The 27,209-nt window shown below is 41.9% G+C and overlaps 1 protein-coding gene across 1 annotated transcript in view; it reads right to left on the bottom strand.

The window, feature by feature from the left end:
- Positions 1 to 6,048: 6,048 nt before the first annotated feature.
- CHIC2 (cysteine rich hydrophobic domain 2) overlaps positions 6,049 to 27,209 on the bottom strand; it is a 30,048-nt gene continuing 8,887 nt past the window's right edge. Inside the window, exons 4-6 of the mRNA XM_054164019.1 lie at positions 10,917 to 10,973; positions 10,691 to 10,750; positions 6,049 to 6,236 (exon numbers count right to left, since the gene is read on the bottom strand). Of these exons, the coding sequence (XP_054019994.1) occupies positions 6,186 to 6,236; positions 10,691 to 10,750; positions 10,917 to 10,973 (168 nt within the window). The 3' untranslated portion in view covers positions 6,049 to 6,185. The remainder of the gene's footprint in view (positions 6,237 to 10,690; positions 10,751 to 10,916; positions 10,974 to 27,209) is intronic.

Raw genomic sequence — 27,209 nt, 5'->3', positions numbered from 1 at the left:
ATGGCAGAACTGTCCATTAGAGTATAACCTAAATGCATGAATAGCAGGGTTGTTAATTTTAACAAGTGTCATTAAGACTGAAATGGATTGCTAGCTTCTACTTAACTTTCCCTATTCAACACCATTTCATTCACTTGAAAGCTATTTTTCCATCACACTCAGAATTCCAACCCTAATCCCCCCCAAATTCCATCTTTTGGGTGTTGCCTCTCCTATGTTTCATCTTTTGCCTCACTAAACCTTTCCTAAAGGGCTGTTGCATTCTGAGGAGCCAAGCATTTCTGCATTTTTCTTTCAAGAAGATAAATCTTAATTCAGTACTGATGAGCTACATTAAGCTGGAGAATTAAAAGGGACATCTTCCATGCAAGCAAAACACAAGTTTAGAAGAGATGTCTTGCCCAGAGGTCATGTGGTGGGGATAGACACACCAGCACCACAAGTGTTAACAAAAAGAACTTGAAAGCAAAGGGTTTTATTCTGGAAAATTAAAAAATCTGCAATCACAGAACTGTCAGGGTTGGAAGGGACCTCAAGGATCAGCCAGTTCCAACCCCCCTGCCATGGGCAGGGACACCTCACGCTACAGCAAGTTGCTCACAGCCACATCCAGCCTGGCTGCAAAAATCTCCAGGGATGAGGCTTCCACCACCTCCCTGGGCAACCTGTGCCAGTCTCTCACCACCCTTATGGGTCACTCAGTCCATGCTGAGTGAAAAGTGTGCAAAAAGACATTCAAAAACTAGTGAACTTCAAAATACTGCTACCAACAGAACAACCCAAGTGGGTATCTGTAACTAACAAAGAACAAACACGTTTCCAGCAAGGACTTTTTGTTTGTTTGTTTGTTTCTAGAGCACTTCTGCCCTGGAAATGTTTCCAATTCCTTAGGAAGAGTGACACTGTTTTCTCATGACACAGCATCCCCTGAACCACCCAGCCTCCAGAGAGAACTTGACAAAGAGTTAAGACGGTAGCACCATTGGAAAGAAATCACTCTGTCCACAGCGGCAAAAGAACTTCATTTATCCTTATATCCAACATACTTTTTGACATTCAGCAGCCTAAGACCACGGGGTAAAGCGAGCTCTCGCAGCTGTACATTGGGCACATTCATATTGGTCATGCATATTACAATCAGAAAGTTTTCTAGGGTGCTGCTTGCAAAGTAAAGCCTCCATGCAGACAGGCATTCAGCTCATTAATTCCCATGTTCATATTTCTTATTGATCCCTGAGAAATTAATAGATCTACCTACAATATGGCTATCAAAGGCATCGGAACGATCGCAGGCTCAGCTGTTCGTGATGGCAATGCAAGGTGGCTCTTTGGGGAGAAGCAGCACAGAAATCACAGCAAATTAGCAGTGATGAATACCAGATTTATTATTTCTAAAATGCCTTCTTCGCATAAGCAAGGCTGCTGAAGAGCAACATAAATGATTTGAGGCAGGGATACAAAACCAGTCAGCACCACTTACCCTTAATAAGTCACTACTACACGAATCCACGACAGTTGGGGCTCTGAGACCTCTCTAATTGAGCATTTCCTTTACATAAAAATCATCTGGATTTTGACCTAATGTAGGGTCATCAGGATCCTTCTTTTAATTACTCATCAGCAGCCCTGGGAGAACTTAAAAAGACCCAGGGATTTTCTTTGCCCAGCAAATCTTTTGCCTCTTCAATTAAAGTGATCTCTTTAAATTGTTCAGAATTCAAATGGGGTTTTGTTTTGGTGGGGTTGTTTTTTCTTTTGGTGGACAATTTGCATCGTTGCCAGCTGCTCAAAAACCATAAGCTAGGGCTCCCAAAACAAGGGGACCAATTTAAAATTAAGACTTTGGGGGTGGGGGGTGGGGGAAAGGGATAAAGACAAGTTCTTTTTCTTCGCCTTCTGGCTCCTGAACAGTCACAGATTGCGTTTTAAAGCTATTCCCTACGATCTTTAGGGCTAATTAATGACTTTTAGGGAAGGGGGGGGAAAAAATAATTACTTCTAAGTAATTTGTATCTCAGAGAGAGATTATTACATTGAAACAACATGGTGTTGAGATGTACCAAAAAAACCCCACCTATCGTTTTAACAAATTGATCCAGGAGGTGATGATTTGCATCTAAGGATTGTAAAAAGCTTTTACGGTCTCCTGGGTTTTGAGTGCTGAGGGAAACTTTGGATTTGCATAGACAGGTTACACAAAACTCTATTTGTTTGTGATAGCTCAGGAAAAGTACTTTTAATAAACCATCACCATAACCATTTTAATTTCTGGTGAAGTTTGCCAGTCCCAGTGTGACTTCACATCATAGCTGTTTAGCAACACGGGAGCACTACAGGATGCAGAAGTCAGGCAGAAAGGTTTTTCTCCTTCACATCTTACTTCTTGTTACCTAGCACTGAAACACTAAAAGTCATTTATTTTGCCTGTACTCCAGTACGAATTAAAACCTTATTGACCAGCAGAAGGCCACTAGATCTAAAAATAATAATTAGCTTTCCTAGGAGGTCTTTGATACCTTTACCATCAATTTTTCAGGCTAAAGGTGCAAACGGGCATAATTAGCATCATTTGTTCAATGCTGAATATCAAGTGGTACTTAACTCTCACTACTCAGGGAAATGGAAATACATAGCTAGGGTTATTTGCAGGACTTGCTGAACTGTAAGAAGATTAACAGGGTCTGTATAATATAATATTTTTTTTCAAGAGCAGGCTACATCCTACTATTGCTTCTGTCCTGCTCAAAACTGTTGTAACTTTATCCTTTGCTAACTGGACACAGGAAAAAATGGTTTTATGTCTTCTCACTGGCACGCAAACTAAACACATTTAGTATTTTAGAAACATCAAAGGCAAACCCTGAAGACTGCTGCAGGGATTAAACAGTTGATTAAAGTTCCTGCCATGTTCAATTTCTGTCACTGCAATTAATGAATCAAAAGGGATTGTCTGAAAATCTTTGATAGCACTCTTGCTAGGTGAGTGTACCTCATCAAGAGAGGAAGGAAGACTTTAGGGCAAAACTCATAGATACTGAGATACAGAGGTGCTGCTTCTAAAGTTTCCTGCTTGCATTTTCTCAGAGAGATTGTTTCAATAGAACACCATAAATGCTTTAAGAAGCAGTTAGTCTGGCCTCCTTACTCGGGGATTTGAACATTTATTTGCTGAGAGCTCTGCTCTGCACCACTATCCTACAATTCTTAGAGACAAAGTCAGTTAAAATACTGCAGAAATGCCTCCTAACCAAGTAGGTGACTCCAGATGCACCTAAGAAGTAGTCAAGAGCTTAACCAGCACTACTACCTATGTGGAAGCTTTGCTAAGGAGATACTCTTTGTAAACCTGTAAGCCACACTACTCACTGCCCTGGTTTCATCGTGCTTGCTTAGCTCTACTGTAGGTAGGTTTGGGTGCTGCTGGCCAGGTAGCTGTGGTGACACAGAAGGTAGTATGGAAAGATTTGGGTGGTAAACCTGAAGACAAACAGCTCACACCAAATGAAGTGCTGCTAGGAACTTATCACAAGCAGGATGCCCCTGCTTGCTGGAGGGGGGGTTGGACTAGATGACCTTCAGAGATCCCTTCCAACCCAGACCATTCTATGATTCTACATCCAGCCTATCCCTCTACACTGATGAGCTACCAGTGGAAACCTGTCTCCATAACACAAACCTACCTATACAGTCAACTGAGAACTGCGATAGTAAAATCTAGGTCTTGCATGAGTCAATATTTTAAGTTAAAACCTGACAGTTGAAGAAAAGCAACACATATTTCTGGTCATCAGTATTTACAACCAGTTTCCACTTCTGCTCAATTCCAACCTGCACCTCAGCCATTATAGGAGGTCCCATGTGAACACCAGGAAGAACTTTTTCACTGTCAAGGTGACAGAGCCCTGGAGCAGGTTGCCCAGGGAGGCTGTGAAGTCTTATTCTCTGGAGACTTTCAAAACCTACCTGGATGTGTTCCTGTGTGACTTGCCCTGGGTGATCCTGCTCTGGCAGGGGGTCTGACTGGATGATCTTCAAGGTCCCTTCCAACTCCTAACTTTCTGTGGTTATCAATGTTAGGCTTCTGGCCATCGTCTCAGGCTGAAACTGGTCTGAGATTATAACTAACACTTCTGGGTGAGAGCAGGAATGCTGCAGACCCAGATTTGTACCAAAGAAGAGGCTGAAACTGATAATTTAAAAAAATATAACCAGTTACTTTGCAAAAGAAACTGCTGTAGGACTCAGAAGACTGAGGCAGCACAAAACTGGTATTTGTTCACTGAAAAAAAAAAATCATACTCCATCCAGTCAGACCCACTTGCAGGCTTGTATGAAAAATGTAGCTGAGCTCTTGTCGAAGTAAACAACAGGAATCCACAGACAGAAGCTGAGCAAAGGATGAGTTGTGGAAACAGATACAGAAGGCTTAGATTTAAGAAAACCTAAAAACTCTGTCGAGCGTTCCCAGTATCAACAATTTAGGAATACAATGCTCAGCTAGAGGCTATTTTACAGAGAATAAATATTTAAGACATAGAAAAATAGTTCACAGCATCAAGGTACCTGTAATATATTACCTTGAAATAAAACTTGTCTGTAAAAGATTAAAAAGAAAGAAAGAAAGAGAAGACTATTCTTGTAGTGGTATCAACTTTTCATTCATACAAATATTTAGCAGAGTATATCTGGTGGGATTTGTGTCATCTATTCACATTATTGCTTGCTACCACAACTGTACAGGGAACATATCCTTAACTTACATCAGTGTTCATGTACAGCAATTGCAGATGATGCAGCAAATGTCTGAAGTATGACTGAGTTGCAATTAAAACCAGACAGACACCTGGGGATGAAGATATGTACAACTAAAGTAGAAGCAGAAGAAACAAAATACAACTGGCCTGACCCATCACATCTCCAGTTTAAAACAAAAAAGAGACTTGAAACATTTGTGCAGAAAATGAGCTTTGTAAACCCAAATGAGCAGAAGCAAGTGTGCAATAAATAATTCTCTGCCACATTTAACCTTACACTGCTGCCCGGTGTAGCCTCCTTTAGTTTTAATGCAGGGCATTTGCACCTGGAACTGCACCTCTCTTCTGTAACTTTTTGTTTCTTTCTGTGGCTTTGATACAGAACGAAACACAACACAAAACAAACAAAAGAAACCTGAAAGGTCCTCTTGGACCAGAAGTTTTAGTAAAACAAGTCCTCCTGCACTCCTGTGGACAGGATCTGGTAAACAGTAGGAATAAAGCTGATACATGGCATTAGCCTGAATTAAAACAGCTACATTAGAAACTCCAATATTAATATAATTTTACCTTAAAGTTCTACTAACCAGATGCATGCAATTCTCCCAGGCTGAGTAAAAGAACTCTTATTTTGGTGCTTTGTTGTGTTGTTTTCCTTTTCTTTTCTTTTCTTCTTTAACCTTCAAATCAGAACATTTTCAGAACCAGCTGACAGGACATCTTCATGAAAAGCACAAAGATTTTTTTTTTTTTTACCAATGCAATGACATTTGGGTTGCCAAAAAAAACAAACAAACAGCAAAGCAGCAGAGTTTCCAGGTGAAGTTGATCTCCTTCCTCTGTTGGTAGGCAATATCCCAAAGAAATACAGGTATTTATAATCGCCTAGCCCCTGACGTGAAGTTTAGGAAGATCTCAGAAGGTCTTTCAGCATGGAAATGGGTGAGGAAGTAAGACAAGGTACAGTCAGTTGTGTTATTTTGGAGGGGTGGGGTAAAAAAAAACAATACCTGCTCGCTTGTAGACCATTTTCAGCTGTGTATTTATAGTCAGAGATATGTACACACGTCAGAAAATACTCGGGGGGCAAAAAAAACCCCAATAATCAAGATACATTAACAGAAGGAGTAAAAAGTAACAATAACTTAAGCAGAAGTTAACATCTGTGTGAAATTGCTTTGTAGGGTTTGACCAAATGCACTTAGAACATGCTATTTGAAACCAAAAGAATAAAATAATGAACAAACAACGAATTCAAACCCACCCCACTCCACCCCACCCCGCTCCACACACACACAAACAAACAAAAGCATGAAAACACCACAAGATTCTGTAGAACCAATGCTTATGTTACCACCAGGAGAGCACCAAGCAAGGCACCATTGGAAAGACAACATACTTGAAAGTCAGTCTCTATAAATAAATCAAATGCTAATCTGGTCGAAAAATTGGTGTCTTTGGTAGAAATTCTATAAGGATGACCTGTACAAAAGGGAAACAAAAAAACACAACAAAGGTATAGCTGTTACATGGATGATAGCAGCAACCCTGTTCTCTAGCACAATAGATAGAAAAAAAAAGTCAAGGCAAATGCACTCATTTAAAAAAATACAATTTGAAACTAGGAGGTGCTGTGTGCAGAGTCAAGTTTTAATTTCACATGCAATTCCCTTTAGTTCCAACTTGAACTCCCTTAACAGAGGAATCTAAACCATCTTCACAGCTCAAAACTTGCACAGAAATTTCTGTCACCCCTTCATTTCCAAGTTGTTTCCACTAAATATGGGAATCTAAGTCATTTTTGTAGCTCAAGACCTGCACAGAAATGTGTGTCACCCTTTATTCCACAATTATTTTCACTTAATACAGGAAACTAAGTCATCTTTGTAGTTCAAAACTTGCATAGAAATGTCGATCACCATTCATTTCCAAACTTTTTTCACTTAATATAGGAATCTAAATCATTTTTATAGCTCAAAACTGGCACAGAAATTTCTGCCACCCTTCACTGCCAAATTATTTTCACTTAAAATAAGAATCTACATCATTTTTGTAGCTCAAAACCTGCAGAGGAGTGTCTGTCACCCTTTATTCCACAACTATTATCACTTAATATAGGAAACGAAGTCATCTTTGTAGTTCAAAACTTGCATAGAAATGTCTATCACCATCTATTTCCTATTTTCACTTAATATAGGAATCTAAATCATTTCCACAGCTCAAAACCTGCACAGAAATGTCTGTCACCTTTATTCCACAACTATTTTCACTTAATATAGGAAACTAAATGACCTTTCTGGTTCAAACCTTGCACAGAAATGTCTATCACCATTTATTTCCAAACTATCTTCAATTAAAGTAAGAATCTACTAAATTTTAGAGCTCAAACCTTGCACACAAATTTCTGTCACCCTTCATTTCCAAATTACTTTCACTTAAAATAAGAATCTACGTATTTTTTGTAGCTCAAAACTTGCACAGAAGTGTCTGCCACCCTTTACCCCACAATTATTTTCACTTAACACAGGAAACCAAATCATCTTTCTGGTTCAAACCTGGCATAGAAATGTCTATCACCATCTATTTCCAAACTATTTTCACTTAATACAGGAATCTACATCATTTTCATAGCTCCAAACCGGCACAGAAATTTGTCACCCTTCATTTGCAAACTGTTTTCTCTGAAGATGGGAATCTAAGCCATTTTTTGTAGCTCAAAACCTGCACAGAAATTTCTGTCACCCTTCATTTCAGAATTATTTTCACTTCAAACAAGAACCTAAAGAATTTTTAGAGCTCAAAACTTGCACAGAATTGTCTGCAACCCCTAATTTAAAATTTGATTTCAATTAAAGTAGGAATCTGAATCATTTTCAGAGCTCAAAACTGGCACAGACATTTCTGTCACCCTTCATTTCCAACTTGTTTTCACTAAATATGGGACTCTAAGTCATTTTGGAGCTCAAAAGCTGCACAGGAATGTCTGTCACCCTTCAATTCCAAGTTGTTCTCACTTACTAAAAATCTAAATCATTTCTGTAGCTCAAAACTGGCATAGAATTGTCTATCACCCTTCATTTCGAAATAATTTTCACTTAAAATAAGAATCTAAAGAATTTTTAGAGCTCAACTCTTGCACAGAATTGCCTGCAACCCCTATTTTCAAACTTGGTTTCAATGAATATAGGCATCTAAAACATTTTCATAGCTCAAAACCTGCACAGAACTATCTGTCACCCTTTACTTCCAAATTACTTTCACTTCAAATAAGAATCTAAATAACTTTTGTAGCTCAAAAGCTGCTCAGAAATGAGGATCACCCTTTGCAAAGTTCCCACAGCTAACAAACGTGACAGCAGTTAACCAGCAACCTAACTAATCCTTTTGCATGATTATTCTTGTGGCCTAACTCACATCTAGACATGCTAAAGGCACACTCCAGAACACAATCCAAGTGTTCATCCTGCTTTCAATTAACAAGTTGAAGAGAATGTTCACCATGCATCTTCTTCCTTCAGAGAGGCAGTCAGAACACAGCAGAATGATTGTATTTACAACACACAAATGCATCTGGCAGTATAACTAAGGATTTTACTTGTAAGGGGAGTTTGTCCTCCCAAGAAGCTAGACATTTTGATTGTAAAGGAGAACATCACTTGGCTACTTAAGCATTTCTACTTCTGACAGCACACTGAGCATCAGAAAAGTGGCTAGCCTCCCATTTTATTCCTATGGCAAATACTTTTGGACATAATGAGTATCAAACACAGGTGTCTAAGTTTCTTTTTTGAGGTATTCAGAAGTAACTTAATTTTCAGAAGTGATGCAAGCTGCTCAAAGTCACTGCCAGTGGTCACTAACTGCATACTTGAGGTACCAGGGATTCTGATATTAGATTGGGTGTTAGGAACAGGTTCTGCACCAGGAGGGTGGTGAAACACTGGAACAGGATAGTGGTTAGGGCTCCATCCCTGGAGATATTCAACGTGAGGCTGGAAAGGGCTCTGGGCAACCTGATCTAGTTGAGGATGCCCCTGCTGACTGCAGAGGGGGTTGGACTAGATGAGCTTTGGAGGTACCTTCCAACCCAGACCACTTTATGATTCTATATGCAGGCCAGATTTCAAAGAGAGCAAGAAGTAAAGCTGGCACACTGTGTTTATGCCAAAGGTCTAAGACTATCTTGTCTTTAATTTATCTATTTAATTTAGCATCTACGAAGAGTGGATTTAGAACCCCAGGTTAGCAAAGCACCAAGTTTGGGGTACAAGACACTAATTTAAATTACCTGGGTTGGGGGTGGGGAGTAAGCATTTATTATTTAAAATTCAATAATGAACATAACATTAAAGACAGTTTTTAAGAGAACAGCTAATCAGTTCACTGAAAGATGTTCTCATTAAATGTATGCAGAGATAATGCATCAGGTGTTTCACAACCTGAAAATAAAAATCTTTGGTCTTTATCCTATAAAATTCTAAGCCCCTGCTTACCTATTGCTAATGTAAATAGGTTAACTGACGTGAAATTGTATGTAATAGAAGGAATGTTCATCTGATGCTGTATAAAACTAGCACTGAATGGGTTTGTTGGCTTATTTTTCTCCAATTGAATCTGCAAACCACTGGGTGGGACAATGTTTTCTGTGGAAAAGCAGAATTTTCAGTGAAACAAAACTCCCTTCATTTTTAGGGAAAGCTCAAATCTCCTGGCTGAAATTTGCCTTGCTCCATTTCTCAGTCGCATTTTGCCCATCTAAAACCAAAATTATTTTGTAGAATACACCTTAGGAAAAAGTCTGCTCATTCAGTGAGCTGTAAGAAAAAAGGGCATTTTCAAGATTCAAAAATAAGATCTAATGGAAAAAATAGGAAAAAAAAAAAGGGGAAGACTGAAAGAGATTCCTTTAATATCACTTCCAACTATTTAATCACTTTGAAATTGTTATGTGCCTGCTAGCTTTGTTGTTCCAAAGAACAGACAGCAGGAACAGAAAAAGGGGAAGACTAAAAGATGTTCCTTTAAGGTAATTTCCAACTATTTAATCACTTTTGAGATTGTTACATGCATCATAGCTTTGTTGTTTCAAAGAACAGACAAAGTGCCACGTAGTAAAAGATGACAGATAAGTTGAAACTCATGCAGTAGATATTTCTCAAAGGCTAATCTTTATTTTAACTGCTGCCTACTTCCCAGAGCATGAAGAGAAATTATCCAAATTCTAATGTTTACTTCAGTTTTAGCAGCTTCATTTCAGCCCATTCTATGCACCTCTAAGCTATGTGGAAATAAAAAGAGCAAGGAGGTTGCAAACTAAGCAAACAAATCCCACGCTGGGCATTCTTCATTTTAAACTGCATGTAACTTCTCACTCTGTTTTGAAGAAGGGCTTAGCCAAAGACTGAAGTTTAAGACTCCAGAAACTGACTTGAAAAAAAATAATCTTTTGCTGGCAGCAATTGGAGATAAAGATACTTTCAAGACAGTTGAGGTAAGGGGCAGTTAAAATCTAAAAAGGCTAAAGGTTTCTTAAGCTCCAACAGCTTAGCTGAAAGGTCTCCTTCCATACTTTGGGACTCGATTAGCATTATATAAACCAGCCATATCTGACTTGCTGCGTAACCAAAGTTGTGCTTATTCTTTATACAGCATCCAAAATTTCACACTCCATCAGCACATGTTGGAGCTATTTTATCTTGGCAATTAATTTATTATTTTTCAGAGCACAGTGAAGCCTTGTTTTCAACTCATTCATAACTTTATAAATCAGCCCTGCGCATCAAACCATGCATCTGTGAACCGTAGAAAATCCTTGCACTCAGGCTGATTAAGCTCCTGACACCTTTACTGATTAATAATCATGGAAAAGAATAAGATCAGAAGCAAAATAAATGATCATTTAATAGAGAAACTCACAAAACAGCCCTTTAACTTACATATTCCATCATGTTATTCGTTTCACATTTCCTTTTGCTTAGTCTCCAATGCAAGCACAGCTAGACGAGAAGGGAAGCAAAGGAAGAAAAATGAGCTGTATTTTATTGCAGCACCCAGACTGAGCCATTTGTCCACCTTTCATATTTTTCGTTCAACAAAAGCATCTGTTTCCATACTGTGCAATTCAAACTCCAACAGTACGAAGCTGCTCCCCGCGGCACTCACCTTGTGGTATAACCTATTGTTTTCCCATTCTAATAACTTCTCAATCGATCTTCGTGTCTGGAAGACAAATGAGAAAGAATTTTACTCTTGACTGCCTTTAGAAAAACTTTGTTTTGCAGCTGCTTTTGTGTTGAAAAGGAGAGGTACAGGACAGTGACTGAGTACAGGGTGGTCTGAAGCGCTGGCAAAACTTCGCCGGTATTAAATAGTAACTAGGACAGAAGCGACTTTTTATGGCACCCAAAGAGTTGCCTTCAACCACTTCAGAACACCAAAAAAAAAAGCTTAATTTCTGATTCTTAACAGCAGTTACAGCTTCAAAACCACAGAAATTTTGGAGCCAGCTAAGTAGGAAAGCAAGAACACTGCTCCCCCAGTATCTGGGATCTAAATGCGCCTCTCCAAAGGCCAGCATCTAAACTGAGAAACGTCGAGGCCGTTTTGCAGCGCTGTAGGTCGAGTACAAATACGCCCTGCTTTAGACAAAAGACTGATTTTTGTGGCATTTCTCCCCAGATTTTAGACTGAAAACCCAGTGGAGGAAGTTACAGTAAAGTGCACAAATGAACACTACTAAAGTAACAGTGAACTGCTCAAATGAACGTCACTGAAGTTACAGCAAACTGCTCCAACGAAGGTGCCTAGATCTGTGGTTTGTACGCTGAGCAAAGCCAGCATTTAGGATTCTAAAGCAAAGTTTAACTGTGCATGCAGTCCATCCTTGAAACTTCAGAGAGAGAATCCTGAAAGCTGTTCTGCACAGCTCTCAAGATTATGCACGCTGCCATTAAAGGCCGCTCTGTGCTGCAAAGTATCACAGCGTTTGGGAGAGAATTATTCAGTTATATTTACATTGGAGAAATACATTCTGACATTTATGGTCATTTGACTGCCAGAATATATACTGCTTCAGCTCTAAATGGGATTTGCTCCTGACTATGAATAAAGAGAGGATAATTCATGGTGCCAGGTGTTAAGATGAGCCCGACAGAGCTGCAGGTGCAAAAGGATGGCGCAATGACAAGGATCAAATACAACTTAGCGCAGCTGCAGCTTCCTTACAAGGCAGAGAGGGGTGAGGGGAAGGGATGAGAAAGCATCTTGCTGTTATTACTGCAAAGTACAAGCGCTGTAAATGAACCTTAACAAGTCAAGCTCAACCCAGGCAGGAGAAACAACAACGTCTGAGTAAAAGAAACGGCAGGGCAACAAATCTCCCACCAAAATTTTAACACCTGGATTTCCAAACACGAGTTTCTCTCTAGTTTAATGCCCAAGGGGTTGTGGGGAAAGACACCCAAGCATGTGCTGTGCTGCGGTCACATGATTCAAAATTAGCTCACTGCTATCTCTGAGCCATCACGGCACTGAATTTTTATCCCAGCTTCTTTTTAAAAAGCCCAAGTCAAGGAATTATCAGAAGGTGGATGTGCCAGTGACTAATTTATCACATCAACTGGGAACGGAGTATTTTGGGGGTTATTGTTATTATTATGTTTTTTAAGACAGTGCCCTTTAACAATAATCAGTAGACCTCACTTGTTTCTTTGTAAAGATAGCCTTTTAGAGTCTGCTCTCCTTTTAAATGAAAATAGGGCAGCAGTTATGGTCACACTTTTGTTAATTTAGTTGCCAGTCAGCTCCAAATCAAAAGAAAATAAGGCTGCAGAGTGTAATTAACATTCAGTTCAGTCGTTTTGTCCCTTGTCTAGCCCCCGAGCTTTGTTAAAATTGCCATCTGAATGCTGAAGGCTGTAGGGAAATCGATTTGATTCTAATCGCACCATGAAAAGAACATGATCTAACTGCTTTCAGCCCTCCGTAAATCTGTACTAGGTCTTTAGCACAATGCAACTTCCAATTTAAAAAGCACTGAATGTCTCGTCAATGACTTTGTGAAGAAAAAAGAACAAGGAGCAGACATAAAAATTCCAATAGTTGTTTAAGCATTAAAGTTCATTTGCATCACAGCAAACCTGAAAAGGGCTGACCTCTCAAACCGCCTCTCAGGTCTATGAAGTTGTAGCCTTGACAAGCTCACATTGACAGAGCTCATTGACTCTGAAAGGCTACTCTATCAATGGTGAAAAATGGCAATAGGTTCTACTCTGAGCAGGCATCTGCCTGCCCACCCGCTGCTAAACCAATGGCAAAACCGATTCAAAACCTGAATCTACCTTGTAATCTTCCTTTCCAGGAGCTTTTAATAATAGATTAAGATCACTATACAATTTAAATTTCATTGTTTGCCCCAAAGAGTGTGAAAAACATCCAGGCTTTCCAAATTCCATTAAAATTACAACTATATTACAATACATACACATAAATAAGAAACTGATAGGTAGTTAGGTGCTATTAATTGGGTTATTTAAATGAGAACCCAGTCTAAAGTAATCTGACTACCATGAGATAAAAAACTTGCAGCCTGCAGACCTCGATTATTTATCTTCCCAGGGCCTGAAGGACAAATCCTTCCTGTGGTGGTAGCCACAGCTCCCAAACCACACCGTATTATCCAAATAGAGATGGTAATTAAAATGAGATTGCAAAAATATTTCTGCAAACCCTCAGAGCTGGGAATAATATTAATAATAATTAAAAAAAAAAGGGGCAATGAATTACCCAGCATCACACAATTCACTATAGTAAGTTTTCTTCCTGCTTGACAGGTGAAAAAAAGCACTTGCACGTGCAGCTTAATTAATCACTGCTCTTGACATCTCAGTGATTTACAGTGAGGAGCAGGTGAGGATATACAAAACCAGAAAGGAGCACTTGATTTGAGTGTAGCATTTCCAGCACACTAGGATGACAAGCTTATATATTCTATCAATGGGTGTACAGAAAAACCCATACAGCAAATTATTTGTTAGCTACAACAAAAGCACAAATTAAGTGGAAGAGAGAGACTTACTTATTAGGAAGATTTAATACTAGCCAGCTTTTAAATTGATTTTTTGTTTTCTCCCTCCTCTTCTTCAAAACAAAACAAAACAAAACAAAAAAATCCAGTTCAATATTTAAGCAAAGCTAAAATTTCAATTCAAGGACACTTTATAGCATAGCAAATGATAAAATATGCTTTGTAACACAGCCTGTAAAAGAAAAATCAAGAAAGGGAAGTCTTTAATGTCAATCCACAGAATTTGGGCAGATAAATCTCTTTAATCTACTATGGAGCTGTAATGTGTAATGAAGCATTCCTGTAAATCAACTGATTCTTTCAAGATATTAATCTTTGACATGAGCTTTTGAAAAAGAAAAAAACCCAAAACACAAAACAACAACAAGCTACTACCAAAAAAGGAGGCCAATTCAGAATGCGTTTTCACCACTGTTTATTGCTCCCAGTCAAATAAAGTTTTGCCCTTAGACATGAAGCAAAAAAATAAGAGGAAGATCAAGGATGAACTTTTCATGCAGAAACAAGGCAGGAGTGAATACAAATAGTGTGTTACCTGGATCACCATCAGAGAATGGGTTGGGTTGGAAGGGACCTCCAAAGGTCACCTAGCCCACCCTCCCTGCAGTCAGCAGAGACATCCTCCACTAGATCAGGCTGCCCAGAGCCCTATCATGCCTGACCTTGTATATCTCCAAGAATGGGGCCTCCACTACCTCCCTGGGCAACCTGTTCCAGTGTTCTACTCATGTCTTTGCAGTGCTAAGTGAAGCCAGCTTACAACTCCGGAAGCAGTCCTGACCTGAACTGAGAGGCTGTGCAGCCACAGGCCCCTTTCTTGCAGCTCATGAAGCCCCCTCACCTCCTGCTGTAAATCAGTGACTGACTAGCACCATATTAAACAACAGGATCTTACATGGCTCCCAAAATGGTGCTAATTTAAGTACTGTCCTTGGGGACAGTAACAACAGCACATTTCACTACCAACTTGATTCACAGATGACTGGGCACAACAGAAGACTCTCCTGCTACATGCATTTATCTTGACTTCTCATCTGAAAACTCCAAAACAGAAAAATGTGGTACAACACCAGACCAATAAATAGCACCTAGAGATTTTCAAACTCCTTAGTGCAACACTAGTCCAAGAAATAGTACGTAGAGATTTTCAAACTCCTTCACATAAAACTTTACCCCAAGTACTACTAATTTTGACTACTGCCCAGAAAGAAAACAACAAACAAAACCAACCAAACAACACTTGATGCTCAAATTTCCAAATACAAAGAGACCAATTAAAGCTGATTGTGGTTGATTTTCATATGGCCAGAATTTGCAGTGAAATTCTTCATGACAGAAAGATGAAGAATCTGATCAGAGGTCTGGACATCTCTGCTCACTCAAAGAGAGAATCAGTGGAAGCAGGAATCCTCTGTTCTCCAAACAAGCAGATACCTGACTACAAAATCTATGCCAAGTAAATTTAGTTACCAACACAAACAATGAAACAGTCAGATGATAACTGAGTTGCATGACTCTAAGCTCATTTTCAACATGTCAGAACATCTCTGAGGTCAGTTTTGAGGCCCATATTGGTGCCACAAAAATGCTGAAGCTATATCACAGCATCATAGAATGGGTTGAGTTGGAAGGGAGCTTGAAGATCATCTAGTTCCAACACCCCTGACATGGCAGGGTCAACTTCTCCTAGACCTGGTTGCTCAAATTGTTGAATCATAGAATTGTTTCAGTTGGAAAAGACCTCTAAGATCACCAAGTCCAACCACTGACATAACATCACCATGGCCACCAAACCACGTTGTGAAGAGCCATGTTTTTAACCCCTCCAGGGACGATGACTCCCTGGGCAGCCTGTTCCAATGCCTGACCACTCTTTCTGTAATGAAATTTTCCCTATTACCTCAAGTAAACCTCCCCTGGTGCAACTTGACTCCACTTCCTCTTGTTCTATCACTTGATACCAGGGAGAACAACCCTCACTTCACTCCAGCCTCCTTTCAGAGAGTTGTAAAGAGCAACAAGGTCTCCCCTCAGCCTCCTCTTCTCCAGACTAAACAGCTCCAGTTCCCCAGCCACCCCTCAAGACTTGTTCTGCAGACCCTTAGCCATCTTTATTGCCCTTCTTGTAGTGAGGGGACCAAAACTGAACACAGTACTTGAGCTGTAGCCTTACCAGTGCAGAGTAGGATCACAGGATCCTGTAGGATCACCTACAGGAAGGATCTAGAGGTGGTGGGACATGAGAGAAGTTCCATGAGATTGAGCAGATGGCTGGAGCTCCTCCTCTATGAGGACAGACTGAGGGAGTTGGGGCTGTTCAGTCTGGAGAAGAGAAGGCTCCAAGGAGACCTAATTGTGGCCTTCCAGTATCTGAAGGGGGCTCCAAGAAAGCTGGGGAGGGACTTTTGAGGGTGTCAGGGAGTCACAGGACTGGGGGGGATGGAGCAAAACTAGAAATGGGGAGATTGAGATTGGGTGTTAGGAAGAAGTTGTTCCCCATGAGGGTGGTGAGACACTGGCACAGGTTGCCCAGGGAGGTGGTGGCAGTCTCATCCCTGGAGGATTTTAAGGCCAGGCTGAATGTGGCTCTGGGCAACATGTTGTAGTGTGAGGTGTCCCTGTCCATGGCAGGGGGGTTGGGACTAGATGATCCTTAAGGTCCCTTCCAACCCTGACAAATTCTATGATTCTATGATTTCCCTACTGCTGGCCACACTAGCAGGCATAGAAATTACCAAGGAAAGTTCCTGAAAGGTGATTATTATAAAGACTTAGAGAAATTTCCCCTCAAATGCAGACAATCCAAAATGCTCAACATGCTAATTTGGTATTCTAGCCACCAGATATTCTAAGCTGTCCTATAACAGCTGTCACCAAATAAACATAGCTAGCTGCTTTCTGTAATGAGGTGACAGTGACTAGAGCGGAAAGTTCATACTATGGAATAGCCTTGTAGAAGAAATGGTCTTGACCTTGGCAAACCACACTTCCCTTGAGAAGGCCTGATTGAGATGTGGGAAATCTTATTTCACAGGCAGGCAGATATTGAGCTGCTCCATGAAGCATCAGGATAACTGATGCTGTTATCTGAATTTGTAAAGACAGATTTGTAACTCTTACTCTAGGATTAAATTCTAGCTCTGATTCTCTGTCATTACAAAGAAATAAAACCTGGAAGCCTCAACTCCTCCAAGTAAATTCCTCAGATCTGACCATGACAATCTAAAGCATTCACCTCCTGCTGAAGAACACCATCTCAGGAAGAGCTGAAGAACAGAACTGACCATATCAGGGATGAAAGCAGAAGTGAATCCACACCAATACCTCATCTGGTGTCATACCCCAAGTGTGGAAGGAATTTCCACCTCCACCTTCTCTTTTAGGGTTACAGCAATGTTGTTTTGGGCCCCCTTATTTCCAAAATACCCAGTAGTATGCTATGGAACACAGTTCAAGGCCAGAGCAGGTGGAGAAACTAAAGAATCTCAGGTTACATCTCTATTAGGAAATGAAACTGCGCCCAGAAACATTCCCATTCACTTGCAGCCAGCTGGCAGGGAGCAGCTTACATCTATATCAGTTAAGTTTTCATAATCTCCAAACCACTCACAGTGCCTGCAGCATTCTGATAATGCCTAGGAACTGTTACACAATGCAGACCCAGAGCCTGCCAGGGACCTCTCTAAGAGTACAAATTATAAAGCATCAATTCCTAGGAACACTCCCAGGTTTAACTTATTAGTATGTAGGAAGCCTTTGACTCCTGCTGCTAAGAGAGTATAAGGGCAGGGGCAAAGAATGGAAGAGAAGCTACATGGCCAAAGAGACTGAAAGGCAGCACAGCTTAACAAAATAATTCCAGAAGGCCCTTTAAAATCCAACAGTTGACTAGTGTGCATGCTGAAGGGAATGATCCCTCTGAAAGAGATGACTTCTACAGTGTCCTGCCTGTGTAGGATTGAACCAGAAAATGACTCAACCCTAAGCAGGTTAGAAAAATTAAATCTGGCTATTTAAAAACAAACCACAAAAAACCACATACATTTTTCATCACCATCACTGCTCCAAATCATGTCATTTATTCCAAAATTAAGCAAAGGCAATTTTTGAGGTACAAATATCAAGCCACTTCCCATGTATATTTGATATGGTAGCAGACCTGTCAACCCTTTGGTCTCCTCTTTTGGAGAGGAGTTGCCTCCCCCCATCCTCCCAACTGTTTTGTCATCAGCCATGCTTCCTGAGCTACTTGGGTTTTGTCATTGCTAAACAACACGTTACTTTCTTCATACATAGTGTCTGAGTTACTGAGAGTGCTCCACTTAACCATAATATAACATTTTACCCTTGTTTAATAAACTGCAAAAAGTAAACACATGCCAGAGCAAGACTACCCTGAGAAAATGCAAGAGGTACAAAGTGTCACTACCTTACCCTTGCCAGCAGCCTATTCTACTTTTGCTTGGGTTACAGTACCAGTCTTAATAGATCAGTGTTCAGTGAGGTGCTTCCTATTTCATTTTGTCCTAAGGACATCAGATAATTTTGCATTCAGACTCTCATTGCTCTCTACAACTAATAGAATGGAGGCTGGAGCTAGGTGGGAGTTGGTCTCTTCTCCCAGGCAGCCAGTGACAGAAGGAGAGGACACAGTCTCAAGCTGAGCCAGGGGAGGTTTGGGCTGGATGTTAGCTCACAGAGAGAATCACCATTGGAATGTGCTGCCCAAGGAGATCGTGGAGTCACCATCCCTGGAGGTGTCTAAGAAGAGCCTGGACGAGGCCCTTAGTGCCATGGCTCAGTTGACCAGATGGTATTGGGTGATAGGTTGGACTGGATGATCTCGGAGGTCTTTTCCAACCTGGTTAATTGTGTATTCTGTATTTTCTCAGTGTTTGCATTTGGCACCATCTACAACTTGCTAAAGGCAGACTTTTGAAAAATGATCCTTCCCAACCTGATTTCCAAATCTCACTTGAGGGCAGGGCTGGCATCCTGAAGAATCTTGACAGGTTTGAGAAGTGGGCCGGTGCCAACTGCACGAGGTTCAAGTCCAAGTGACAGTGCTTGCATCTGGATTGGGCAATTTGCTGCCCAGGGAGGCTGTGGCTGCCTCCTCCCTGGAGGTGTTCAGGGCCAGGTTGGATGAGGCCTTGAGCAGCTGAATCCAGCTGAGAGGTGTCCCTGCCGCTGGTGGGCAGGCTGGAGGAGATGAGCTCTGAACTCCCACCCTACCTGAGCCATTCTAGGATTCTATGATTTGACAGCTAGCTAGAAATCTTTTAGCATGTTCTTCAAAACAGCTCAATGCAAATCTTAACTAGCTCACAGCTGGATTTTTTTTCAGAAATGTGTCAAATTGAACACAAAAAGCAATATTAAAACCAAATCACTTTATGATTTATGGGTCCCTTCAATGTAGCTCAGCCATAAGAATGCAGAAGGTGCTGCAAGATGAAAATGTTCATCCCACATGCATTATTTTGATTAGTATTAGAATGTTCCAAGATATCACTCTTAATTACAAATGCAATTACATTTTAAATACCACTTAGCACATTCCCTATAGAAACCAAATATCCATGCTGCATTTCAGACTAACACAAGCCCTATTACGAAGAAGACAGGAAACTGAAAAAAATAACTTCAGAATATGTACTTTTGTAATACTAAAGGATCTGCATTTGACCTAAAAAGAACAAAGTAATCTTTCGTGTTTTACTGACACAATCTTTATTGCTCTGACCCACCCCAGCAGGTTTGCAGATTAAAAGAGGTGGCAGAACTATCAGCTCCTACACCTTCTTATCCATCAACTCTATATAAACCATGGTTGCCTCTGTAGAGCCCTTAGAAGTCTCTATGGAGGCCTAAGGAACCTTTATATAGACCATTGGAGCCTCTGTAGAGGCCTAAGCAGCCTCTATACAGACAGTGGGAGCCTCTATAGAGCCATGGGAGCCTATATAGAGGACTATGGAGCCTCTGAAGATCCCATGGGAGCCTCTAGGGAGGGCTATGGAAGCTCTATATTAAGCTATGGAGCCTCTATATTGACCGTTGGAGCCCCTATGTAGACCATAGTAGCCTCTATAGAGGCCTATGCAGCCTCTATATACACAGTGGGAGCCTCTATAGAGGCCTATGCGCAACCTCTACAGAAGCCTATGGTGCCTTTGTAGAGCCCATGGGAGCCTCTCTAGAGGCCTATGGAGCCATTGAAGAGCCCATGGGAGTCTCTAGGAAGGCCTAAGGAACCTCTATATGGACCATTGGAGCCTCTGTGTAGACCATGGCAGCCAATATAGAGGCCTATGCAGCCTCTAGAGAGGCTGATGGAGCCTCTATATAAACTGTAGTTGCCTCTGTAGAGGCTGATGGAGCCTCTGTAGAACCCTTGGGAGTCATGGTATCACCAAGGCTGGAAGAGACCTCAAGGATCATCGAGTCCAACCTGTCTCCACAGACCTCATGACTAGACCATGGCACCAAGTGCCACATCCAATCTCCTCTTGAACACCTCCAGGGACGGTGACTCCACCACCTCCCTGGGCAGCACATTCCAATGATGAACAACTCACTCAGTGAAGAACTTTCTCCTCACCTCAAGTCTAAACCTCCCCTGGCACAGCCTGAGACTGTGTCCCCTTGTTCTGGTGCTGGTTGCCTGGGAGAAGAGACCAACCCCTTCCTGGCCACAACCACCTTTCAGGTAGCTGTAGAGGGCAATGTGGTCACCCCTGAGCCTCCTCTTCTCCAGGCTAAACAATCCCAGCTCCCTCAGCCTCTCCTCACAGGGCTGTGCTCAAGGCCTCTCCCCAGCCTTGTTGCCCTTCTCTGGACACGTTCAAGTGTCTCGATGTCCTTCTTAAACTGAGGGGCCCAGAACTGGACACAGGACTCAAGGTGTGGCCTGACCAATGCAGAGTACAGGGGCACAACGACTTCCTTGCTCCTGCTGGCCACACTATTCCTAATGCAGGCCAGGATGCCAGTCTCTATGGAGGCCTAAGGTACCTCTCTATTGACCATTGGAGCCTCTATAAAGGCCTATGCAGCCTCTATATAGACAGTGGGAGCCTCTATAGAGTCCTATGGAGCCTCCATATAAACCACGGGAGACTGAGAAAGATGATAAACCTTTAGAGGACGCCCTGAAGGAAATAAAATCTGATTTCAGATAGAGGAAAAACTAGTAATAGAATAATCAGAGCTATGCACATGAGGATTTCACATTTACAGTGTACTACAAGCTTTCCACTTGAAGTTCAGTATGTGGAGGACTCATTGACTCTTCTGACCAAAATGACAAGCGAACAATTTCAAAAGAAATAATATGCTAGAGCTCAGGCTTCCAACTCTTTTAAAGCTTTTATTTCATAGCTAATGCTAAAATAATAAAACCAAAGCAATAAAATAATTAATAAAAATATAATAATACAATATTTTAAAAGTATTACTCTGAACAGACTTGAAGACAATGATCTAGTGTGAGGTGTCCCTGCCTGTGGCACGGGGGGTTGGAACTGGATGATCCTTGAGGTCCCTTCCAACCCTGACAATTCTCTGATCAAGAATGCTCTACTTGAAAAGCTTTAATAAGCTGAACAGAGCCAATGCAGAGATCAGGTGTCTCAGTGTAAACATAATAAACTCCTAAGTACAATGTCAGTTGTCACAACAGACTTCAAAACCAAGGTACCTTCCTTCTTACTTAGTTGCCTTGAGGACCTGCTTGAAAAAGCATTATGGTATTAGAGTATCTCCAATGCCAGGTCCCTGGCAGACAGGCAGAGGAGAAAGAGACTTCCCTCAGTCTTAAAGAGAAGTGTAATATATTCCCAGCTTCAATGAACTGAGCCAGAGCATTGTATGATCAGCATCATCCACTACAGCATTTAAGAACATTCATTCCAGCCCCTTCAGCACCACATATTTAATTTGATCAATACTTTTGGAAGTTGTAATTAGCTGTAATGTTTATACAGCACTCTGAAGATGTAAACTGCTACATAAGTGACAACTAATGACAAGAGGCTTAAGCAGCATTCTGCAGCTTTGTGGGAATTCACAAACAAACCAGGAGCTCTTGAATGTATTGGTAGGGCTCACCATTAAATATCTCACTCTATTCATTGTAAAGAGACTGGCCAGGAACCTTCTGAAACAGGCAATTGCCATGTACAATACCAGCTTGGAAGGAATCAGGCAGTACTGCCATTCTAGCACAGCTTTCATTGTTACTGCTCCTCTTGAAATTATTTACCCTCTCTGCACATTGGGAACCCCAGCATTTAGTTGAGGCAGAAAATGAGTGTCAATTCCTTTTGAGCAAGTGGCTTCAAATGGGCACCTCGGCCTGGAGTGCTTTGGGAATTATAATTCATTATGTCATTCTTCTTTTTTTTTTTTTTTTTTAATTTAAAGAGCAGTAACTTAAAAGCTTCATGTTCATTTGTACAATCTGGAGCTTGTCCCAGAAAGGATGGTACAAGCTACAAGAAAAACTGTGGAAGATCATGGATGATCTCTGCAAACAAGGGACTCTCTTTCCTCTAACTTTCTTGCAGCTTTTGTTCACTAAAAATCGAATCAAAGCCATGTAAAAAAAGGAGAGGCAATAAGATACTGAATCAAATGGAGCATTTATTCTGCTGGTGAAGAGTAGCAGGCTTTTTCTCAAATACCTCAATGCAAAAGAAGAAAGGAAGCAATACAAAGACTTCCAACACTGGCACTGAACAAGCCACTGAAAAGAAAAATACAGCAAAGGGAAAGCTTTCATTGCATGGAAATGCATTAAACTGATATAATTAACAATTAAGCTTGCAAGTGTCTGTGACTTAATAAACTCCAAGTTTGAAGCACCTACTGACTTACAGACAAACCCAGAACTTATTTTTCATTGCACAGAAAATAAGCACATGTTCCCATTACACACAAACTTTCAAGAACAAGAGGACACAGTCTCAAGCTGTGCCAGGGGAGGTTCAGGCTGGATGTTAGGAAGAAATTCTTCCCAGCAAGAGAGATTGGCCATTGGAATGTGCTGCCCAGGGAGGTGGTGGAGTCACCATCCCTGGAGGTGTTTAAAGAGAGACTGGATGAGGCACTTGGTGCCATGATTTAGTAGATTAGATGATGCTGAGTGATAGGTTGGACTCAATCTCAAAGGTCTTTTCCAACCTGGTTAATTCTGTATTTCAATGCTCCTATTTACATCTGTGATAGCAAGAAGTCATTAAAAGGTGGTGAAAAACACAGAATGCAGAGAAAGATTAAGAGGATGATTGTAACTTCAAACTCTGAAGCTTCAGCTTTCGTTTTGTCTGTGTGGAGGCTTTTAAGGCCAGGCTGGATGTGGCTCCAGGCAACATACTCTAGTGTGAGGTGTCCCTGGCCATGGCAGAGGGGGTGGAACTGGATGATCCTTGAGGTCCCTTCCATCCCTTATAACTCTATGATTCTATGTGAACCTTAAAGAAAGGTTCCTCTGAAAAAAAACCAAAGAGTTGTAAAGCAGACCAGCAGTTTAAAAGAGTGGTAGACTGATTCAGCCTCATTAAAACAGGTAGCGTTTAATTGGTCCTTCTGAGAAAAGATTACTTTCTTTGTATCAGAAGCAAGCAATTGTGTCCTTCAGAAACAATCCCACTTTGTTGGCTTGCTGCAACAAAACTAATTTGTCTCTCTTGTATTTCATGGAATCAAAGAATGGCTCAGGTTAGAAGGGACATCAGAGATCATTGGAGGTGTTTAGGAGGAGACTTGATAGGGTGCTTGGTTGCATGGTTTAGTTGATTAGGTGGTGTTGGATAATAGGTTGCACGTGATGATCTTGAAGGTCTCTTCCAACCTGTTCTATTCTATTCATCTACTCCAACCTCCCACCATGGGCAGGGACACATCTCTGCTACACTCAGCTGCTCAAGGCCTCATCCAACCCTGAACACCCTTAAGGAGGAGGCAACCACAACCTCTCTGGGCAGCCTATTCCAGAGTCTCACCACCCTCATTCTGAAAAACTTCTTCTTAAGATCCAGTCTAACCCTGCTCTGCCTCAGCTTCAAACCATTCCCCCTTGGCCTGTCTCCAGACACCCTTAGGAAAAGTCCCTCTGCAGCCTTCCTGCAGGATCCCTTCAGCTACTGGAATTCAGCTCTGAGGTCCCCCAAGTCTTCTCTTCACCAGGCTGAACACCCCCAGCTCCCTCAGCCTGTCCTCATAGCAGAGGTACTCCAGCCCTTGGATCGTCTTTGTGGCCTCTGGACTCTCTCCAACAGCTCTGTGTCCTCCTCCTGCTGAGGACACAAGAACTGGATTCAGTACCCAAGAGCAGAGTGAAGGGGCAGAATCCCCTCTCTTGCCCTGCTGCCCACACTCCTCTGGCTGCAGCCCACCACACAGCTGCCTTCAGGGCTGCATGAGGGCACCGCTGGCTCCTGGGGATCTTCTCAGCAACCAACATCCCCAAGTCTCTTCCTTCAGGGCTACTCTCAACCCATTCTGCACCCAGCCTGGACTTGTGCCTGGGAGTGGCCTGACCCAGATGCAGGACCTTGCACTGTTACTTGTTGAACCTCAGGCCTGTCAAGATCCTTCTGGATGCCATCCCTGCCCTCAGGTGAATCCACCACACAGCTTGGTGTCATCTGCAAACCTGCTGAGGGTGCAGGCACCAGTGGGAATGAATCCCTTGTACTTAAAAGCTGAAGGGAAGAAGCATGCACACATCAGCCTGGGTCTCCATTTCCCCAAGAAATTAATCCTACCTATTGAGACTATACCTATGGCTGGAGTCTGGCCAGTGAAAGGAGACCTGAAGAAGTCAAAGAATGGAAGATTACTTGATCAACACAACCCTCTTCGAAGGCACAGATGAGCAGCAGTACAAGAATTGAGACATGATTACTTCCCACATCAGTTTGCTGTGTATCAGCAAAACTGTGGCACTAGCAACAATCAGTTTATGGATTTACATTTTCTTTCAGTAGCAGAGTATCAAGTTGCTTTTTCTCACAGTTCTACTGGAACCCAGAAGCAGCAGGTTGTGTTTACAGCTGTTGTCAGAGCAGCTCCAGGTCATTTACATCATGATTTCTCACTTTCCTCACTTAGAGGAAAATACACAGCATCAGTTTCCTGCACTTGTCATAGCCCTTTGACATAAACTGATGCAAAGTCCTGCATAAAAGAAAAACCTTACAAGCTTGTGGATGTAATTCAGTACTGAGACCTTCACAGGTACAAAACCTTCAATTCCAGGTAAGAGGGATTTAAAGGATCTAAATAACTTTGTATTTGCCTGATCTGGTGTAGTAAGAAATGCTGAATCCACCCATTCCTACACAGCAACTCTGCAAATATGCCTTTGAAAACATTTCACAACTTTCCTCCTTACCTTCTCTACCAGAAAAAGTCTTTCCCAGCTAGATCCAGGATCAAAAGTTGTAGTTTGGAGAAGCATTTTTATCCCTTTTAGTTTGTCTTTAAGAACACAAGTTGATTACTCTCAACACACTAACCCCCAGATGCTGGGTTTTGGGTTCTCTGTCTGACAGAACACTTGAAGCACACATCCATTTAGTGTTGCTGACATGGACAAATGATGCTGCCACAAGACCTGAAGCCTTCAGACTGACTGAAATACTCTGGAGGAATAATCAAACTTCCTAGACAATTATTCAGTGCCATCAGTGCATTGCAACACTGTGCCATCCACAGTGCAACAGGACACTGTGTTTAGGCAACTGAATCCTAATCTCAATGCTGGAAATCAGAGCTTGAGCCAGAATCACCCCATTTGAAGAGGAAGAAGAGGTGTGAAGCTCCTTAAATGTTTCCTGGTACCAACTTTATCAGGAGATATGCAACACTTACTGACAATCTGGGTCAACAGACCTCTAGGATGACTTCTGGAAGGTGAGCTTTAGATTTCTGTCCTCGTTCCTGCTGACCATTCTATTTCTGAGACTCTTCTGTCCTTATGCAGTCTGTATATTACAGCAACAAGTACATCACTAACCTTTTTCCTCCTCTGAACAGAGCATCCATGTTTGGATTGTGGTTTTTTTTTTTCCAGATTCATCCTTTTGGAGTTTACCTTAACTCCTTTCCACACAAACTTCAAACAGAAGCACTTCTCTGTTGCTTCACCAGGTTCCCACACAGAACCTCCTTCCTCACCATCAGGCTCTGGCTTATGGCCCCAGATACCACAAGCTCTTGCTTTTTATCTGGCTTTGTTTAGCAATGTAGAAAATATTGATATTTGTGACTTTTGGTAATACATTAAGAAGCCAGAGCTTAGAAGATGAGGGTTTGTGACATCACCCTCTACCACATGACATCCCTGCTATCACTTCTTGCTACAACAGCAGATTATGAGAGAAAAAAAAAAAAAGGGTCAACCTGAAGAGTTCCACAAGCTCTCTCCTTTAGAAGTACATGGACATCAGCAATGAAAGCTTCCCTGGTGTTTGTAATGAACAGAGCTAGGTCTAGATTGGTAAAGGTGGTCTTCTCTGCAAGCTAGTTAAGTCATAGGATTATAGAATTGTCAGGGTTGGAAGGGACCTCAAGGATCACTCGGCTCCAACCCCCCTGCCATGGGCAGGGACACCTCACACTTACAGCAGGTTGCTCACAGCCACATCCAGCCTGGCTGCAAAAACCTCCAGGCATGAGGCTGCCACCACCTCCCTGGGCAACCTATGCCAGTCTCTCACCACCCTCACATCCCAACTGCTTCCTCACATCCAGTCTGAATCTCCCCACTTCTAGTTTTGCTCCATCCCCCCCCAGCCCTATCACTCCCTGACACCCTCAAAAGTCCCTCCCCAGCTTTCTTGTAACCCCCTTCAGATACTGGAAGGCCACAATTTGGCCTCCTTGGAGCCTTCTCTTCTCCAGACTGAACATCCCCAACTCTCTCAGTGTGCTCGTCTGCTGAAGAAATGAGTAAACTACAATTTCTTGTAGCAGATTTTCAGGATATGGACATACAATCATGCCACAGGGGTGACCTAATTGTGGCCTTCCAGTGTCTGAAGGGGGCCTACAAGAAGGCTGGGGAGGGACTTCTCAGGATATCAGGTAGTGATAGGACTAGGGGGAATGGAATGAAGCTGGAGGTGGGGAGATTCAGGCTGGAGGTGAGGAGGAAGTTCTTCACCATGAGAGTGGTGAAGCCCTGGAATGGGTTGTCCAGGGAGGTGGTTGGGCGCTGTCCCTGGAGGTGTCTAAGACCAGGCTGGATGAGGCTCTGGCCTGATCTAGTGTGGGGTGTCCCTGCCCATGGCAGGGGGGTTGGAAGTAGATGATCCTTGTGGTCCCTTCCAACCGTGACTGATACTATGACTTAGCAGTTT

Source organism: Dryobates pubescens, chromosome 1 (assembly GCF_014839835.1).
Source record: "Dryobates pubescens isolate bDryPub1 chromosome 1, bDryPub1.pri, whole genome shotgun sequence".
In the NCBI taxonomy this organism is placed as follows: domain Eukaryota; kingdom Metazoa; phylum Chordata; class Aves; order Piciformes; family Picidae; genus Dryobates; species Dryobates pubescens.
This window is presented reverse-complemented; position numbering and strand designations above follow the sequence as displayed.